Source organism: Conger conger, chromosome 1 (assembly GCF_963514075.1).
Source record: "Conger conger chromosome 1, fConCon1.1, whole genome shotgun sequence".
NCBI lineage: Eukaryota > Metazoa > Chordata > Actinopteri > Anguilliformes > Congridae > Conger > Conger conger.
The window spans coordinates 4,907,308-4,927,217 of NC_083760.1; the positions used below are offsets into that span (position 1 = coordinate 4,907,308).

Sequence of the window (19,910 nt, forward strand, 5' to 3'; positions counted from 1 at the left end):
ACTCAGAGGGGCTGACCACTGGATACTCGACTGAAGCAACAGAGATCAAGCACCTTGCTCAAGAGTGCCACAGCAGTCGCCGACCTGGGATTGGAGCTCGCAACCTCTAAGTGCCTATCTAGAAACGCCATCTTGAAACTAGGCAGATGAATCCTATCTGTGGGCTATATATATATATATATATATATACACATGGAATATAGATATACATATGGAGGCACAGTATATAAGGTTAAAAAGCACCATGTGTAATTGCGTTATCGTCGTCACTTCTGTAGATAAGGTTTCGTCCATTAAAGAAACTTTCTGGTATAACTCCGCACTCTCCCGAGACTGTTTGGCTGTGGCTCCCTTCCTGGTAAACAGTAAACAATGCACCCTCAGCTGAAACTCTTACAAGTGGACATTTTCATAACTTGTCCATTGATTAAAAGAAACGCTCCTAAAGATATACGTTATCAGGTGAATTAATGCAATAGCCTAATCGGTAAGCATCGAGTGTACAAGCGCATGAGGGGTATTTTAATCCGCAAGCAACTAAATTACAGACTATACACTAGATAGGACAGGACAGAAGTTATTCAAAATATACTCATGAATAAATAATAAGCTCTAAATAAAACACTTGCAAAAATTACATTTCCACTTACCTGTAAACTATTATATGCTCCACGCGTAAAACTGTACGCAAAGTAGCGGTCTATAATGTATTTATTTGCGCTAGTAGTCGTCTCACTGTGCTCCTCTATGGGGAAAAAAACCGCGCATAAAATCTTCCTTGTATTACAAATGTTCACTTTCGAATTTACTTCACGTTTCAGGTGTTTCAATTCAAAGTCCAGCGACGCAAACAAGCATTAGATGTTGTCCTTGACGTTTAACTCTTCTCTGCTCAAACTTTCGGCGCACTTTCTACTAAAATAGCCCTGCACGTTACAGCTTTCCTTCCGAAAACGACAGTCCCGAGTCTCTTCCTGAGAAAACCGCACGGTATAATTAAACACTTCGCCCAGCTTTTTCCTGTGCTCGTGCGTCCACCCTTAAACAAACAGAACGGATGCCCAACTCTCTAAACAACATGACTCATATGATTTACAACTCTTTCGATTCTTACTATTCTGGATTTGAATAACTTCTTGATGTTGTTTTAATGCTCCCTCTATTGTTGTTGCGGCCCACTTACCTGTGTTGCCACTCGGAGACACACCTGGGATCGATGACGTCACATACCAGAAGCACTTCGCTGATGTTACGGCTTGGGAAAAAATGGAGTACTAAGTGGCGGCGTAGAAAATGAAAAAAGGGAATTGTAAATTAAAACGAGGAAGCGAAATATTTTGCGGAAATGAAATTCGATAGAACTGCATGGGAAACAACTGCGTTTTAATGACGGCCACTAAGTGGGGAGAAGCGAAATCAGCGGTAGCATCTAGGGGGGGGGGGGGATTGTAATCGCGGAATGTCAGACAAAGAAATAGAAAGATTAAGCGTTAAAAAAAAAAAAGCCCAGTGGGTGGTCAGTGGAGCCGCATTTTCAGAGACTGGTTGTTTCTTGGGGGTGGAGGGGGGTTTGCGGGGAAAGCAGTGCTACTGGCGATTGATGTTGAGCTACCTGAGAGGGCGTGTTTGGATTGCGTTAGTTACAGGGCGAGGGCATATGAGAGGGTTCCGCTAAGGTGTCGTTAGAGCCCACGTGACGGGCACGTGGCAGCAGTGCTGGAAGTATCAACACAAGTGAACACCATGAAGGCATTGTACAGGAGCAATCTAGAGTAGCACTGGCTCCTTCACGGCTACCAGTTAGACGGCTTGAATGTGGAAATTAAGTGACTGGATTTAGCGACTGTACCACCTCAGAGGGCTGAGCACTGGATACTCGAATGGGAAAAAAAAAAAAAAACAGAGAACAAGCAGCTTGCTCAAGAGTGCCGCAGCAGTGACCTACCTGGGATTGGAGCTCGCAACCTCTTAAGTATAGGTTTTCGCATCCAGTGACTGCAGTGGCCAAGTTGCGTTATCCATGGCACCAGAAACCACCTTGTACACAGGTGTAGAAGGTGTGGGGAAAGATGGGTGTTGAGAAGGAGAGTGTAGAATGTCGAAAAAAAGACCAGGCGGTACGTTTTCACCGAAGTCATGAAGCAGGTGCAAGGCAGGGTGAGAGAAGGAAGATGGAGAGTTAGGCGGAACAGACAAGAGTACAGAGTATAATGTAATTCTGGAAACGACAGAGAGTGAGGGTAGAAAGGAGAATAACGGACCATAGCTGGGACAGAAAAGGCATAAGTATAGATATAAAGAAGGTTTTTGGCATTTATTGTGATGGTTAATAATTTTACAAGTGAGATTGAAACAACGTTTGAGAAGATGAGGACGGTGGTGGATGCAGATTTTGGCTGTAACTAATGTGATGGGGAGATGAAATTCAGGGAATTATGAAGAAAGGGGTTTGTGTGAGTCAGATGCCAGGGAAATAGGTAAATTGTAAACACTGTGGGTTTAGGAATGGGAGTTTTATATAAAGGAGATGATAACGCAATGCATTCACTAGGTGGCGGTAATGCACAGATATTGGTTTGACAACCGCCGTGAAACTCACAAAGAAGGCACAACAAGGAACTTAACCCTGTTGTGGATACGTTTCTCTAAAACGTAAAGATCGTGGGCAATGTTATTGCGCACAGAACCGATAAGCACGAATTTCACTGTGGATTTAGTGTTTGTTTTGTAGTACTTGGCGATATGTTCCAGTTTGCGGGCCGTTTAACTGGAGATTAGGTTTACAGTAAGCCTACCGAACCCTCCCCATTCCATGGCGCACCCTCAACTAGATCTAGGAAGCTGATGTTGCAAAAGTGTGGCGGTTCACAATCTTGTGCTTCAAAAAAGACAAATAATTATCGTGTATGCTTATTAGCACTATCCTATGTTATGCAAATACGATTTAAAAATATCTTTATATCAAAGAGTAATACAGTAATCCAGTATTGACTCTTAAAGTGAAACGTATCGGCGATATTTAGGGAGGTCTAGTTTTGTGCCACGCCAGTTTGAAGCACAACTTAAAATTGTAACACGGATCAGAGAGAGAGAGATCTAAGCATTTTTATTCAAATGTTTTAATTGGACCCAACTGATCCGATCTCCAGGTCCAACAACTCGTGTGCATAATTACACCCCGAGCAGACTGCACTTTGTAAAAGTGGATTACAGTCGCGTCCGGGTGTCAAGATGAGAAATCGTGAGCGCACAGTTCAAACAAGGTAGTCTCCCTTAACACAGAACAAACTTCCTCGAAGTGTGTATGCCGGAAGTGAGGAGAGCGCCGTTCGCTGGGCGTATGCGGAACTCTTGTAGCCCACGGTACTTTCCTTCCCTCCGTGACGTCACGCCTGGAAGGCAGCGGGTTCAGATCAGCCAACCACAGATCATGTGTGCATAGTTCTCCGCGGGCGGCTTTTCTTTAATGTATTTTTTTAAAATCAAATCTATTTGTTGCTGGGCTATAACTACAAATCCATCGCGATTAGTTTTGTAATTCTGCATGGCAATTACAAGTTAAACCACCAGGGGGAGGTGAAAACACCTCGCTACACAAGTGTCATATTTTTGCAATTTGCAAATACGAATTTACTGTAAACACGAAACACTTTTCTCCAATGTATTTATTCATTCAACTAAACCCATTAACACTACACAATGAACAAAATGAAGGGGGAAAACTGTACAAATCTGGAAAAAAAAAATAAGGAAAAAACTATAAGGTGTCCCTTCAGAACCCATTCTGTAGGCTTAAAAATCAATTTTCATCCGAGAAAATCGCATGAAAACGCGACAGCAGCCTCCTAAAGCCGGAACGCGCCCACTGGCATCGTCAGACACGAGTAAGTAAGTAATTGGGTGCTCGCAAACAAAACAAAAAATTATATATTAAAAGAGAAATGCATAAAGTATAACAATGCCTTTGTGATCCTTATAAAAACTATTTTTAACCTGGTAACCTGTAGGGGGAAAAAAAAAGTGATACTCCCGTTTCAGGTTGACTCGTTTACACTCGGTATGGTCAACGCTGGGAAGAAGTGTGTATATGTTTGTGTGTGAAGACTGTATTGGTGAAAGCAAGTTACATGACGAGTTTAACTGACTCTGAGAAGAAAAAAAAGGTGGGGGAGGGGGAGAGTCTCAATACATTCCAAAAGGTGAAATTTGAAGGACATTCAAGAAAAGCACACACGCGCGTACAGAGAAAATCCAAACGGGTCATCATCGATTTTGTTACTTCTCCCTCTCAACAGTTCAGCTTACAGTCTCTCATTGGCATTCATTGCTCAGTTCCCTGAAATACTTTGAAAATAAAGGAAGAGGGGAAAGGAAAAAAATAAAAATAAAAGTAAAATGTATAAACAGCTTTACAGTGGCATGTGCGGTGGTGTGGCAATGTCGTTTTACACTGTTTAAACGGCCTTGGTGTGGAATCGGGCCACATCCAATGAGGACTACAAACCCAAGTGACACACGCCGCTGAATAAGGACACCTCCCACACAGGCCCGTTTCACACATTTTTGGTATTCCTGCCGGTCTCAAAAGGGGCTTGATAAAGACACACATGCATGTTTATAAAGAACATATCTTCTGTTGACCTTTTTACACCGATTTCCTGCTTGCTTGCAAGGACCCTGTAAAATGGTGTGTGTGTGTGTGTGTGTGTGTGTGTGTGTGTGTGTGTTAGAGAGAGAATAAAATAAATACATTTGTGACCACGCTTGTATCCCAAGTGGTTCCGTGGTGTCAAGAGTAATAAAAATAAATTCAAACGAGATGGGGGCAAAACCCCTTCAATTAAAACGAAAATGTAAAGATTTTGATTTTCGTTCCGTTCAGGAAACTAGGACCCGATCATGCAAATCACGAGTGGTCACTGATGACACCACTGCTCTTCCTGACCAATATCAGAGCTAAAACACAAGATGGGATTTATATAAAAGAAAAAAGAAATACAGGAGAACTGTACAATTAACTGTATGTAGTGCACTGATACACGATCTGAAGAAAATATGTACATATCAAAAAAAAAAAAAGTGACTTGTCACAGAACTTTTATTCTCAAAAAAAGGGAAGGAAGAATTCCACGTTCGGTTTTTTTTTTTTTGGGGGGGGGGGGGGGTTCTTGAGGGGGGGTACAGAACAGTCACAGTAGCCAGGTGTTCTGCAGCACTGGGGGGGGGGGGGGGGGGCGGGGGATTGGGACATAGACCAGCTGCAGCTGTTTACCAAAGAGGGCGCGCACATCAACAAGACTTTTTACATCTTTCTTTTTTTTTTTTCTGTGGTTTAATCGCAGTGATGAGCCAGCAGCAATGGAGCGATCATCAGGGGGATTCAAATCAGGAGAAATCATGGCACCAAAAACAGTGTGCAAAAAAAATAATTAAAATTAAAAATTTCAACCAAAAATGAAGTGTTGGGGGGTGGGAGGGGCTACGGCAGCCATCTTGTAGAGTGGAGGGCTGGTACCTGCTGATCGAGTTCTTCAAGAGACATCTGAAAGAGATGAGTGCAAGCAGTGAGAACTGCACCTCAACTGTGTGTGAGAGTGTGTGTATGTGTGTGTGAGAGTGTGTATATATGTGTGTGTCTGTGTGTGTGTCTGTGTGTCTGTGTGTGTGTCTGTGTGTCTGTGTGTCTGTGTGTGTGTCTGTGTGTGTGTCTGTGTGTGTGTGTGTGTGTGTGTGTGTGTGTGTGTGTGTGTGTGTGTGTGTGTGTGTGTGCGCGCATGCATATGGACAGATGCATTTTTTGTTTGTGTTCATGTGCATGTGGGTGTGTGTACATTACATTACATTACATTAATGGAATTTTGGCAGACGCTCTTATCCAGAGCGACGTACAGTCGATTAGACTAAGCAGGAGACAATCCTCCCCTGGAGCAATGCAGGGTTAAGGGTCTTGCTCAAGGGCCCAACGGCTGTGCGGATCTTATTGTGGGCTACACCGGGGATCGAATCATCGACCTTGCGGGTCCCAGTCGTGTACCTTAACCACTAAGCTACAGGCTGCCCCCTGTGTGTGTGTGTGTCCGTGTCTGCCCTGCCCCAATTACAATACTCACAGCTGCTGGGGTGTCTCGGTGGCGCAGCCTGTAGAGCACTGACCGCATGCTCATTGCGAGCCGCGACGTCAACGGTTCGAATCCGACCGTCTGACAATTTGTCGCATGTCTTTCCCTCTCTCTCGCCCCCATTCTTCCTGTCTCTATATACTATATACTGTCCCATAAAGCTGAAAAAGGCCTAAAAAATATCTTTAAAAAAAAAAACCCAATACTCACAGCTGGCTGGCCTGGCTCCGTATCTTCGCATGATCTGATCTTGTGTGAATTTCACAAAGGATTCATACTGTTCTGAAATTGTGGAGAGAGAGAGAGAGACCAGATGACCAGGGATCGCCAAAAGCTCCATCTGTGGTGACATCACTGCCCACCAGGCCAGCCTCCCTGGGTGCATCCCATTCATTCATTCACCAGCAGTCAAGAGTGAGAGAGTGAGAGAGACCATGAGTGTGAGAGAGAGAGAGAGAGAGTGTGTGTGTGAGAGACCACGAGTGTCAGTGAGAGAGACCACGAGTGTCAGTGAGAGAGACCATGAGTGTCAGTGAGAGAGACCACGAGTGAGAGAGAGACCACGAGTGTGAGAGAGAGACCACGAGTGTCAGTGAGAGAGACCACGAGTGTGAGAGAGAGACCACGAGTGTCAGTGAGAGAGACCACGAGTGTGAGAGAGAGAGACCGAGGAAGAGAAACAGAAAGACAGGAAAGAGACAGTGGGGGGGGGGGGGAGATTGTAAGAGAGATTGTAAGAGTGTAGGAGAGTGAGATGGTAAGAGAGTAGGAGTGAGAGATGGTAAGAGAGTAGGAGTGAGAGATGGTGAGAGTGTAGGAGAGTGAGATGGTAAGAGTGTAGGAGAGTGAGATGGTAAGAGTGTAGGAGAGAGAGATGGTAAGAGTGTAGGAGAGAGAGATGGTAAGAGTGTAGGAGAGAGAGAGATGGTAAGAGGGTAGGAGAGAGAGAGATGGTGAGTGTAGGAGAGAGAGACAGCACTGGTACCTGCGAGCTTCGTGTTGAGGATCTGTTCGTAGTCCTGGCGGATCTTCTCTTCGTGGTCTTTGAGAAGGCGCTCACACAGGTAGCTCACCTGCCGCAGGGTGAACGAGGGCTGGTCCTTCTTCACTGAGGAAGAGGAGCCTGGAACAGAGGCTGGGGTTACGGAGGTGGTCCCAGAGACAGAGAGACACACAGAGAGAGACACACACAGAGAGAGAGACACACACACACACAGAGAGAGACACACACACACAGAGAGAGACACACACACACACAGAGAGACACACACACACAGAGAGAGACACACACACACAGAGAGAGACACACACACACACACACACACACACACAGAGACAGAGAGAGAGAGACACAGAGAGAGAGAGACACAGAGAGAGAGACACAGAGAGAGAGAGACACAGAGAGAGAGAGACACAGAGAGAGACACACAGAGAGAGAGAGACACACAGAGAGAGAGACACAGAGAGAGAGAGAGAGAGAGAGAGAGAGAGAGAGAGAGAGAGAGAGAGAGAGAGAGACACACAGAGAGACACACAGAGAGAGAGACACAGAGAGAGAGAGACACAGAGAGAGAGAGACACAGAGAGAGAGACACAGAGAGAGAGAGACACACAGACAAGTAGCGGTGAGCCCCAATTCACCCGTGGAGGTGAGGGGGTCCTCTGAGGTCTCATTAGTATGGGAGTACACTGTGTGTGTGTGTGTGTGTGTGTGTGTGTGTGTGTGTGTGTGTGTGTGTGTGTGTGTGTGTGTGTATGAGGGCACAGTCTATGCCAATGAGAATCTGCACTCCTGCACTGATGACACACGAGACCCCCCAGTCGACTCCACAGACTAAACACAAGTCCGCTTGGATTGGTTAATGTGCTCCTGATGTAGGCGGCTGTGTGTGATGTCAGACCGACCTGGAGAGCTGGGAGCAGGGAGGGCGGGGCTATGGCTCTGTCCGTCACTGGGGCCACACCCCTCGCTCTGGTTGAAGGCTCCCTCCAGCTGCCGTCGCCGCTGGTAACGGCTGTACTCCTGCTTGATGTTCTGGAAGATCTGCTCTGTAGGGGGGGGCAACGCGCAGAGGGAGAGGGGTCAGAACTGCAGCAACACCAGGATCACTCCAACACTGGAGCCAAGACGTCCGCTCAACATTACGTCTTACGGTCACTCTCTTGATTCGGCTAAACCAACCCACGAAAGGGGAAATTACTTCAGACTGCCCGCGCCCTCTGTCACAGAGCCGACACGTCGCGTATAAAACCTTGGGTCCCGTTCCCCTGGCCTTTGTAACTGAAAGCCATTTCGCCCAGTCGGTGACGCACAGCCGGCATCAATCACGGCGGCCATTTTGAGGGGACATGGCGTAACTCAATCTGGGATCCCGGAGGCGTCTCCGGGCTCCCGGTGAACGCCTGCGTTACGTAACCCTGCGACTGCGGAGCTCACGCACCCCGGCAGGGCCCCTGTCTGTCACAGCGGGGCCCGCGCAGGAAACACCTGCAGCGCCGAGAGCAGAAGAGACGGCCCTGCTGCGTATGTTCAGCTGAGCCTGCTCCGGTGTGACCGAACAAAGCAAGAGACTTTCACTTCTCCCCAGTGACATCATCATCACCCCCCCCCCCCCCCCCGTGCCTCACACAGCTGGCAGCCTGCGCTTCACACCGGGCTGAAGGACAGCAGCACGGCCAAGGAGAGAACCGCACAACCAGAGTGATTTAAGAGCATGTGCTGAACATGTAAAAATAAACGCCGCAGCGAAAACAGCTGATTCCCAAAGGTAATGTTCCCAAGCCACAAGCCACCGGGGGGGTGGGGGTGAGGGACCCTGACCTTCTGCCCTTTCACAGTCTGAACTCATACTGCACATTTTTGTTTCGGCCTCTTCCTGTCTCCCTCTCCCCTCAAGAGGCTCCAGGCCACCCCCACCCCCCCTCATGCCTCTATCAGGACCTGCCCGGAACACCTTTATCTTGGGCCCAGAGCAGGCCCAGACTCCCCCCCCCTCCAGGGGGGGTGCTAGAGGAGGCACTTCCTGGGGGTCTGAAGCGATACTATCTTTTAAAAAAAATAAACACTCTGTGGTAAGTGTAGTGAGACTTACCCTGTTCACACAACGACTCTGGGGTAAACACAGGGTTTTGACTGGACAGGAGACTAACTAACTGGGCTTCTTATAAGCCGAAATCTCATTAAAATCTGTGACGAAGCGGTCCAAAAAGTGTGTCGAGTTGACATGAAATTGCCCAGATGCATGTTCTGCCAAGAGCTCTTGTACCCAGCAGTAGTGAATGCAATCTGCCATTACACTGGCTGCTACCCAGCGTGTTAACTCCAGAACTGCAATGACCCACTCCAAATCTAGCAAATGCTTTTTTTTTCTAAAAAGAAAACTATGTGAAATTTCTCATTTAATATTGACTTTTGCATATTTACCTGCGACAAGCGAGCAACCCTCTGAGTTATTTTAGCTGTGAAACGAGCTGATAATTCCCGAGTTATAACACGCAGCAGCAGGAGTGCGGTCTCCACCGTGTGCATAAAGGACTCAGAACACCGCTTCAGCTGTAGGATCTGGAGCAGCGCACCGGGGCGTCCATTCAGGAAATTTGGGCCAGTAGGACAAACCACAAAATGGAGGGTCGGTGGGGCTGACAGCGCCGTGTGGAGTAAACCCTCCTCACCCCTCATACCCGGGTTTGGATAACGTGGATTGACCCCTTCAGACCAACGACAAACAGGGCTGGGCCTGGGTCAATGCTCATCACTGACAGAGCACAAGGGGGGGAGCTTCCTGTATTTACCCAGCAGCTCCAGATACGGGGCACCCTGATAGCCGTGTTTACTCAGCAACACGCAGGCCTTTCACACGGAACAAAGCTAGGCTGACGGGACCCCCTGGGAAAGAGACCCCCCCCCCCTCTCACTCTGCCACACTGGCCCCCGCACACAGACCGCTATCGGCATGTTCTACAGAGGACACGCACTCATACCACACAAAACAATATCCACACCTTTATGATTCTGAAATGCCTATTGAGAACGAAGACTTCCGTGCGCAGCTTTTAGGGGAACATTTTATACTTAATTTATACCATCATGGATCATTTTTAATAACATTTATATCACAGATGGCATACGTTTATAGCCTTTATGAAGCCATGATGGCCAAGGAAGGAAAGAGTAGGTTTGTTTTTCTTTATATTTTTTCCTTCCTCTACTTAACTTTCACTAATTTTTGCTGGTCTCATTATTACGACTTTGTGAGGTGGGTAGGGAGGGAGGCACCAACTGAAACGTTCAGAGACTCAGTGGTTGTGTCACACTAAAGCTCACCTCCTATGGTGGATAACCGCGTCTGCCAAATGCCAATAATGTTAGCAGAGAAGGAACTCATTTACCTCAGCCTGACCAAGACCCCACACACAATGATAAAAAAGGAAAAGCGATGTGAAAGCATCCACACACGTGCGGTGGAGTTTGGCCACCCACACACCAACATCAACACGGCAGCATTCACACTTCAGTGTGCCTGACATCAGGCCAACGGGAGAGAGACGCGCACAGTCACTCCACAGCTACAGCAGGAAACAAACAGCCTCTATAACAGGCTTTCCCATCAGGCCATGGGAACTGCAGCTCTGTAAAGACCCAAACGCCACCTCCCCTGTGGAGCAGAGCGGACCGGACCGGACCGAACCAGGTCCTCCCAGGAATAACTCACTCATTGAGGTTGTGGTTCTGTGAGGTTGTAGTAGTGCTGCGGTTGTGGTTCTGTGTGGTTGTAGTAATGTTGAGGTTGCGGTTCTATGAGGTTGTAGTAATGTTGAGAAGTAATGAGACCGAGCCTCAGTTGGGTGATGGTTGCCACGGGTGACGGAGAAGGCGGGTCCAGTCCTCTGACCCAGTGGTGAGGAGGGCTGGCAGGCAGCTGGCTGTGCAGGGGTTAGCCAACATGCCGTCAATCAGAGGAGTCCGACCAACGAACCGCTGCCACAAACCCGCCCTCCCGCCGTCGCCTAGCAACAACCGTGACCTCGCCACGGCCAGATCGCTCCATCAATCACCCAGACTTCCGGGGAGGGAGGGAGAGAAAGAGAGAGCTGGAACGGCATTAAAGCAGGCCAAAGACACAGAGGAGGGAGGGATGACCTGGGGAAGGGAGAAGTGGGGGGGGGGGGGGTGGAGGAAGAGGGTAAAAAGTGACCCACTTTCCTCTCCAATGCTGAAAATAAGGACTGGAGCGTCCAGGAAGCAGCTCGCTCTGCAGGTCAGGACCGATGGATGTACGTACGTACGTACACACACAGCTCTGAGACGCCATCTTCAGAGCGACACACTTCCTCATTCAGCTGTCACTCAAGCGGGGACAGTCTCCCCCACCCTCAGTGCGTTAAACAGAATCGCACACTGAGACAAACCGTCGTCAACCACGAGATGCACAAACAGGCCTCACAGAGAGAGAGAGAGAGAGAGAGAGAGAGAGAGAGAGAGAGCACCTACACAGCAGTGGAACTGTGCACAGGAAGTTGAGCACGGCATCTTTCCATCGCGCACCACCGTCACGGGAGAGAGGCCTGCAGCAGCGGTGGCCATTATGATGTCATAGCCCGCATCATCACCCACAGGGTCCTAACAGAGAAGGGGTCCCCGATGCCCTGGCTAGGTTCCCGACCTGCCACCGAATCATCCCCCGATTAAGTTGGCAAAAACACTGTTCTCTCCCGCTCCACCTCAGCTGGTGTGTGGTGAGCATTCTGGCACAAAATGGCCGCCGTAAATCACCAAGGTGGGTGCTGCACACTGGTGGTGGTTGAGGCGAGTTTTCCCCCCTCATCACGGTAAAGTGCTCTGGGCGTGTAGAAAATTTGAATGCAACAATCTATCAGCGGATCCGTCAGTGGCAGCTGCTGTTCCTGGAGCACGTGGGGATCAGGTGGAAGGTTCCTGGCCCGCTCGATTTTCAGCGCCTCTCAAACGGCACAAAGAGCCGCTGAAACCTGCGTGTCGGCAGCGTGCAACACAAATCCCCCGTCCCAGCACCTGCATGCCAATTACACGAGCACTTCCTCTAAAGATCACAGGCCCAGCCAAAGCCCCAGGAGCATAAGCCGTTCCCCACGGAGACACTTTCACTTTCACTCCACGGGAGCCAGCGCCATTACGCCATCAACATCAGCCATTACACAAACCCAGCTCCATTACGATCTATCAGCCCCGTGCATTACACAAACCCAGCACCATTGTGATTCATCAATCACACACACTGCCAGTTTATCAATAAGACACAGTGCACTAAATAACCACTGCACCACTGCAGTTCAACGACCATATGCGTTACAACAAAAGCAAGCCACTATGGTTTATTAACCGTAAGATTACGGTAAAAGATGACATGAAATCAGATGCCATTAGGGTTTATCAACCGTACGCGTTGCACCAAACCAAGCTCAATCACAGTAATCCCTCAATCAGAAACGGCACAGTCTAATGTAACTCTACAAGGTCCGAACAGGGCGGGACCACGGCACAGATCATCAACTGCACAAATCACCATCCCAACACACCGTACACTGCCGGAGCAGGACCTATCAACCCTTCATGCGACATCTTGGCAAAAATCTGGACTGGACTGAACACACACACACACACACACACACACACACACACACACACACACACACACACACACACACACACACACACACACACACACACACACACACACAGAAATGTGTACCTATTTGCAGGGATGGGCCCTCGCACCTGGACAGAGGTCACTAAAAGCAACCTGACACTAATACAGAGTGGCCGTGAGCTTCATGGCCAGTCTAGCGAGTCGGTGCACAAAGGCACGGAACCTGCAACAGAACCCGGGAACAGAACCCACCACTGCTTACGCCAAACGGTAACCACGGTGGCGCAATCGGAGGTGCGAGGAGAGCAGTGAAATCCAGGAGGGACATGACAGCAGATTTAAGTGCGCTTTTGGGGAGGGGTCGGACAGAATCCAAATGAGAAGCAGCTGTAGCCATGGCGTTTTGGGAGGGGGGGGGGGGCGGGTGTGGGGAGGTGATACCCGATGCCGATACAGGCCCTGGAGTCACCCCCCACCCCCCCCCACAAGCACAAGGGTTTGGCCATTTGACAGCAGAGGCACCAGCTACAAGGAGCAGGCCAGGGTAATGAGGGAGGGCGGCTTCAAAAACAAAAGCCTACTTGTCCTTGGGAGTTGCCAACCTCATACAAAGCAGAAAGCCAAGCCATACACGCTTATTAGCTTGTGTGTGTGTACACGCGTCATTGAAATTCCTCACACGCTGGATCACGACGAGAGCTTGCTGCATTAAAACTGCAGCAGGAAACTAATTTCAATGATTTTTTAATTCAATGCCTGTTAAGACAAGAAGGATTACTGTGGCACAAAGACGCAGCACAGTGGATGAATGGTTCATTCAAATGAATGAGAGGGGTCTGACTAATGACCCCCCCCCCCCCCCCACTTCAACTACCAGGATTTGCAAGTCCAGTAATCCAGAACCTGACATGCAATATACATATCTCTACACAGAAATACGATCGAGCAGAGCCGAGTAGAAGCAGGAGTTTAATTAGGACTTATACATGCTTGGGGATTAGTTGCTGTCAAACGGGCCTGCCCACAGCCAGGCACACACAATGCGTTTCAGTGGAGATATCCAGGTAATTATCTCTCCGGGCCCCGACGGTCTCCAAACCATTCAATTCTCACAGGAGAGCGCTTTTTTTTTTCCAAACGAGTGTGGGCTGGAGTGCGAACACAAAAAGGAATTGAACAATGCCCTTACGGGAGGGAGGGGGCGACAAAAAGGTAGAAAAACCCCGTCATTTCCCTCACCAAACAATACCGCCGACTGTGACAGAGAGAAGAGAGAAAAAGAAAAAAAAGAGAAAAAAAAAACCTGAAACGTGTTTTCATGTCAGTGATCTATACCAGCATAACAGGGGATTTCTTTGTGCTCCGCTCGTTTACCTTCAGTTTTAATGTCTACCGAGCTTTCAAAAAGCCACTGCCAGCCATGTTGGCATCTTATTCGAACAGATTTGTCTAGGAAAACGCCTCCACGTCAAACTGATACCAAGATAATGAGATAACTTTGATAAGGTTTATGTGCAAATTCTAATGACCGTAGCGTGGGGGAAGCAAATGGTAGTAATATATAAAAACTTTTTTGGGATACAGCATTTGCTAAGTAGGCAAGTCGGTGAGCAACGTCAGTTATTTTTACCGATAGGTAAAATACCGGCTTTGACGAGAAAAAAAAAAAAAACGGAAAAAATAAATAAATAAAACGTCTATAATACATCATAATAAGGTTGAGTCTGAATTAGCTTCACACAACTTCGATGACTAACGGTAACTAGTCCCCCTACACAAGGCTGTCCAATTCAACTATCAACCTACGCATTTACCACTGGCTGAAAGTACATATTTAAAATGCGACAGTCTTGTGCAAGACAAGGAAGCGCTCTACCCAACCCCCAGCTCCCATCAACAGACTTGACATTCAGGGAAGAATGCTAGGCAGCTGACGTTAGCCACGTTCACTTCAGCCAGCTAGCTGGCTTGGCATTAGACTTGCTAGTGCACATGCAGAGATGGTGAGCTAACGTTTGCTAGCTAGTTAAGCAGGTTAACATAATAAGATAACTACTCGATTAGCCCGAAGGGTGTGTGTGATTAATGTCAATAGTCTGTAACCAAAATTGCACAGCAATGGGGGGGACGTTAGCTCGGCTGGAGATAACTTATGGTTAAAACACTGTTAATTATCGTTGGTTTGCCTTCATTGATTTGATACACAGATTGTGCCCACTGGCGTTAGCTTTCCATCCGACGACGTTATGAGCTAACGATGGATCGCGGGTGTCACCGGCAGCCTGCTAGCTAACTCTGCTAGCTAGTTTTATCTGAACTTTGTGCCGAAGGAATTGTGTTGCTGACAACGGGGATTACAGGAGAATATTGATATCCAATTACATCAAGTTAGCCATTTCAGACAAAGCACGGCACGATGTTATTTTGCCAACTATAGGAGGGTTGGGCGGCCTGACATCTGTCCAACTGACTGACCGACTTACAGTTTCGTTAGATACCAACTTAACGTTATTGCTACCGCCCCAGAATGTAGTTAATGTTATGTTGCTTTAAAAACGAAAGGGAAAAAAAAAACTTAAGACCAAACAAATTACCGACTCGAGTTTGCTGGCTAAATGGCAGCTAGCATACCAAGCCCCTAAAGGACACACTGGGTGCATTCTTTTCTGCTTCATTTCAGGAGCTAACGTTACTCCACGTTAGCCAGCTCGCTTGCTGAAACAAAGCAATTAGCCGGTTAGCGCTACATTCACCCCACCTCCACACGTACACTGGCTATCTACTAAGCTACAACGAATAACAAGCGAAAATAGCCAATTAAGTTGCGTTAAATCACCGAATTAGCTTTAGCTAACGTTAACAGGGTCCAGGGACGACCGTTAACGTCACTGCTCGAGACGAGAAACGAGAGAATTTAACGTTTAACGTTAGCTACCGACCGTTAATTAGCCGTTAAAAGGCCACACTTAATCAATCGTGGGTTGTGAATCGTGCCAAGAAACAAATCAAAAACGCACACAAGACTTTTAAGAAAAAGAAAAAAAAGACGTCACGCTGACAACAAACTTGCTCAAATTGGGAAAAGATGTACGGAATATCGATGTTGATAAAGGCTAACGGTTACTTAGCAAGCTAGCTAGCTAAATTAAATACATCTGCGTGTAATCTTACGACCCCCCTCTTTCTTCCAGTCGGCTCTCCCCATTCCATTCCACTCCACCCAACCCCCTCCCCCTCTCAACCCCTCCTGATTTTAGCAATTAAATCCCTTGTTAAAACATATTTATTTTTGTGTCTGTTGGTCAACTTAAACATTTTCTCATCACGAATAAAAAAAGAAAGTAGCTAGCTATGAAAAATAAAATGCATTTCTTACCTGGAGTGAGCCTGTGTTCCCCTCCCATCGACTGAGGTGACATCGAGTGTGAAGGGCTGTCTGTTGGCGGCCGGAGGTTGCATCTTTGAGGGGACGGAGTGCCAGGGGTCCCTGGCAGCGGGTTGCACCTCCGCCGCTTTGGGGACTGTGGACTAAGGAGGGCCTCAAACTCCATCGAACGCTTTAACGTGGCTCCACACGCCATGATCGGATAGCTTAAGCGATAATGCACGGAGGAGAAATAGTTTTTGTAAAATAGATAACGTAACCACAAACTATAGAACCAATGTTTAAAATGAATCAATTCACAATCCAACTATTTCCCCTTTCTCCACCACCCTTTACTATTTTACAATGGCGTCTAGCCGGGTTTGTGTGCCGACTGCCTAGCCAGTATCAAAATTCTACTACGTCACACTAGGGGAGGGTACCATTTTCAAAAATAGGGGAATCTCAAGTGAAACTGTATATACAGTTGACGTAATGTATCATATTTATAGCAAGTAAACGTAATCTTGCGTTCATCCGTATTTGTAGTATGCATTTTATTGAATATATAGTTTAAATATTCTACAAGAATGTGTTTAAATATCGTATAGAAAATGATATATCCCTATCGCTATTGCTGATTGTTTTCAGTCAAACTCAAACTGTAAACTCACGGGACGGAACAGTTAGGGGGCAGGGGGTAGCTGTGGCTGGCCCTTATCGTCAAACCGCACGGCAAAATGTACCAGGAATCTATAATCAGTGTTTTCGCATGCAAAGTACTAATCTTGGATAATATTTATTTTGAAATGTCGAATGTTACTTAATCGTAGATGGTCACACATTTCTGGGCAACCATCGATATATTTATCGATCTGGCACCTCACAGACAGACAATAACAACAGTTGTTAGCTAGCTTGCTCTAGCTAAAACAACAATCGCATCCACAGGAAACGACATGTCCGGGTCCCGCTGTGCCGCATTAAATGCAAAGCGACACAGCTAAAATAAGTAGAAAAGTATATCTTTTCCTGCTTATTGAGCTGGTTTTATCTTAATGTTAAGAGGTGACACAACTTTATAAACTATATATATTACGGTTATGGTAATCTTTATCGTTTTTAATGTATTTTTCAGATTGTGAAAGTAGCTATATGAGAAACTATGGAAATATTTTTGATCGTGAGTAACAATAGTACTTTATGAACTATCCAGGCTAGACCTTGGCTCGCCTTATTTGCTAAGTTGTGCTCTACGGTATTATATCTACAATTTGCCCGGTGTGATCTACAGCAGCAAGCTAATGGACAACTGACTGAGTGTTTTCAAATAATAAAGCAGGAACAATGTTCCTCTGAACTGCTGTTTCAGCTTTTTTTTTCAGTTCACAAGGGGAAAAAACCGAAAGCGAAGAGCACCCAAACATTTAACGGAACAGTGGCAGCGTCGCTCCAGAGTCTTGACACAGAATGGCGCGGCGTCCGCTAAGAATTAATCACTGACATTGTAGCCAGCACTGCTTCGCCAGGTTGTGGGACGGACCTTGCTTTTAGGGCTAGATAAAAGGCTTTAAGTGCTTATATTCCCCTTTGATTTGTGTGCCCCCCCCCCAACACCCCCAACTGTTCTGTCTGCTTAAGTGCTGGAGAGGCCAAGGAGTGGGTCAAATAGGGGACCACCATGCCCTCCTGTCTTCTGGTGGGACCCTTTGAGCCCCATGTTCACACTTGTCAGCAGGAAGCACTTGTAATCACACTTGTGAAATGTTGCAGGTAAGCCTGGCTTCATACCGAGTCCACAGGCTCTGAAAATGCAAGTTTTATGCTTGCTTTCCCTTTCAGTTCAGTTCCGGGTTGTACTACAAACAAGAGGGTCTACGTGAGCTGTGCACAGTTGTCGTAGCAAGACCTTGCTTCAATTTCAACTGCAGTCGACTTCAGGGGAAGGCGTGGTGGAACAAAATCAGGGTCTTGAGTGTGTTTATTTTATTTTGTTGTTCCGTTTTGTCTATTGACCACATCATGTCATTGTTTGTGTGGCAGTTGACTTGCTCCTTCAGTGATTTCTGCTACTTATGCATCTTTGTCCATAAGTAGCCAGTCTGTTTATTGTAAAGTGGACTGAGGCTATTAGTGCATGCGTAGGTGATTATTACTGCACTCCTCTCTGTAAACCACTCTTTCTCCTTTCTCCTTTCTCCCCCCCCCAGACATTCCAGCTGTTACCTGAGCAGCCCTGCCTGCCAGGGAGCCTTTCAACAAAGGGCAGCCCGGCTCTGTTCAGAGCCAGTAACTGCCAATCAATCTTGGGCCTGACACCTCAGCCCCCTTTTCCCGAGGAGTTAATAACAGGGCTCTTCACAGCCCTGCCTGACCTATCCTCCCTGAACTACTGCCCGCTGCTGGACCTGCCCCCCTGCCCCACCCTGCCCCCCAGTCTCTCTGTCTCCGCTCTCCCCCCATGACACCGCTTTCAGGGCAATTGTCCCGGAGCCTTCTGGAGAGAGGTGAATGTCCCCCACACACAAGAGGCCATGCCCCAAATAGAGGTCCCACAATGTCCCTCGTTGCCTGGCGAGACAATCGTCCATAGAGTGTGTGAATGGGCAAAAAAGCACAATACAGGAAACTGCTTTTTCAGACAACCGTTACCATGTAATTTAACATCAGAAAGCACATAGCTGGGTAGTGCTATTAGTTTTCACTGACATTATTTACTGTTCTGGGTGACTTGGAAGGAAAAAAAAGTTTAAATTGTTTGTAAGCAAACTTTTTTTTTTTCTTTTCTCAAGACTTTTCTCTGTTTTTTTATGACTTGAGGAAATGCACAACATGGCAACAGGATGTAGGATGTGTGAAGACACACACAAAAGCCATTGTGAAATTCCTACTGTTACTGTGGGTTTTATTTTCTTTTTCTGGAAGGGGGGGGGGCTTGTATTTTTCAACCCACCTGTGTCCCATTTGTCTCTGCCTGCTGCTTGGTCACATGACGCGGGGGGTGACCTGGAGGCCTTTCAGAAGAGCACATGCTGAACGACAATGACATGCAGGTTTTAATACACACACACACACACACACACACACTACACACACACACACACACACACACACAGAAAAATATGCAAACACACACGTACACATACACGCATCGACACACACACACATACACGCACGGACACGCAAACATACACACATTCACACAAGCACACACACAAACACACACACTCACACGTGTACACACTCACACACACGCACACACACACAGTGTACAGGTGGCTGTGTATGGGTGGCCTTCTCCAGACAGTAAAGTGCTGAAGGTGGATGATGATGCTCACATGGAGAGGGTAGTTGAGCTGTGTTGTGTTTGACTCGGGGAACAGAAGCCCCTTTGTGACCAGTGAAGCTGGAGGAAGCGTTCACACACTGGGGAAGTGTAGGGTGACACAAGGTCACTACGTTAAGCCATCATGTACCGTAAATAGATGTGCATCATTCGTCACTCGATCTGCCACAGAATTCACTCAATGGAATGTCATGTAAGTAATTATTTATTGCTCGCTTTCTTGTAGAGGTGGGCGCTGATGGTAAATGTAGTCCAGAGCTAGCCCCGAAACGTAGTCCATCCACAGTGAGTGGCTCATGGGCTGGACCCTCCTGCCCCAGCTCTGTGAAACAGTGCCACAGTGTTTTGCCTGTTGCAGCCACAGCAGCGGTCAGATGACTGTCACATATAGTATGTCTCAGCTTACCCCGAGACCACCGTTTCCTCAAAGCTTTAGTTTCAAGCTTTTTAGCTCA

At 47.3% G+C, this 19,910-nt stretch overlaps 1 protein-coding gene across 1 annotated transcript; it reads right to left on the bottom strand.

Moving 5' to 3' along the window:
* Window positions 1–3,647: 3,647 nt before the first annotated feature.
* Window positions 3,648–16,506, bottom strand: akirin1 (akirin 1). Its single transcript, XM_061256068.1, has 5 exons — window positions 16,122–16,506; window positions 8,025–8,168; window positions 7,105–7,242; window positions 6,330–6,401; window positions 3,648–5,542 (listed from the first exon to the last, which is right to left on the bottom strand). Exons 1-5 carry the CDS (start codon window positions 16,324–16,326, stop codon window positions 5,532–5,534), a joined length of 570 nt encoding a protein of 189 aa, XP_061112052.1. The 5' UTR covers window positions 16,327–16,506; the 3' UTR covers window positions 3,648–5,531.
* Between the last annotated feature and the right edge of the window lie 3,404 nt (window positions 16,507–19,910).

What these genes read in the sequence shown, in the direction of transcription:
- akirin1 (XM_061256068.1), bottom strand. Translation starts at nt 16,326, where the DNA reads ATGGCGTGTGGAGCCACGTTAAAGCGTTCGATGGAGTTTGAGGCCCTC. An exon ending in GGAACACAGGCTCACTCCAG is followed by an intron (nt 8,169 to 16,121) that starts GTAAGAAATGCA and finishes CCCCCCCTACAG; the next exon opens with AGCAGATCTTCCAGAACATC. An exon ending in CCCTGCTCCCAGCTCTCCAG is followed by an intron (nt 7,243 to 8,024) that starts GTCGGTCTGACA and finishes CCTCTGTTCCAG; the next exon opens with GCTCCTCTTCCTCAGTGAAG.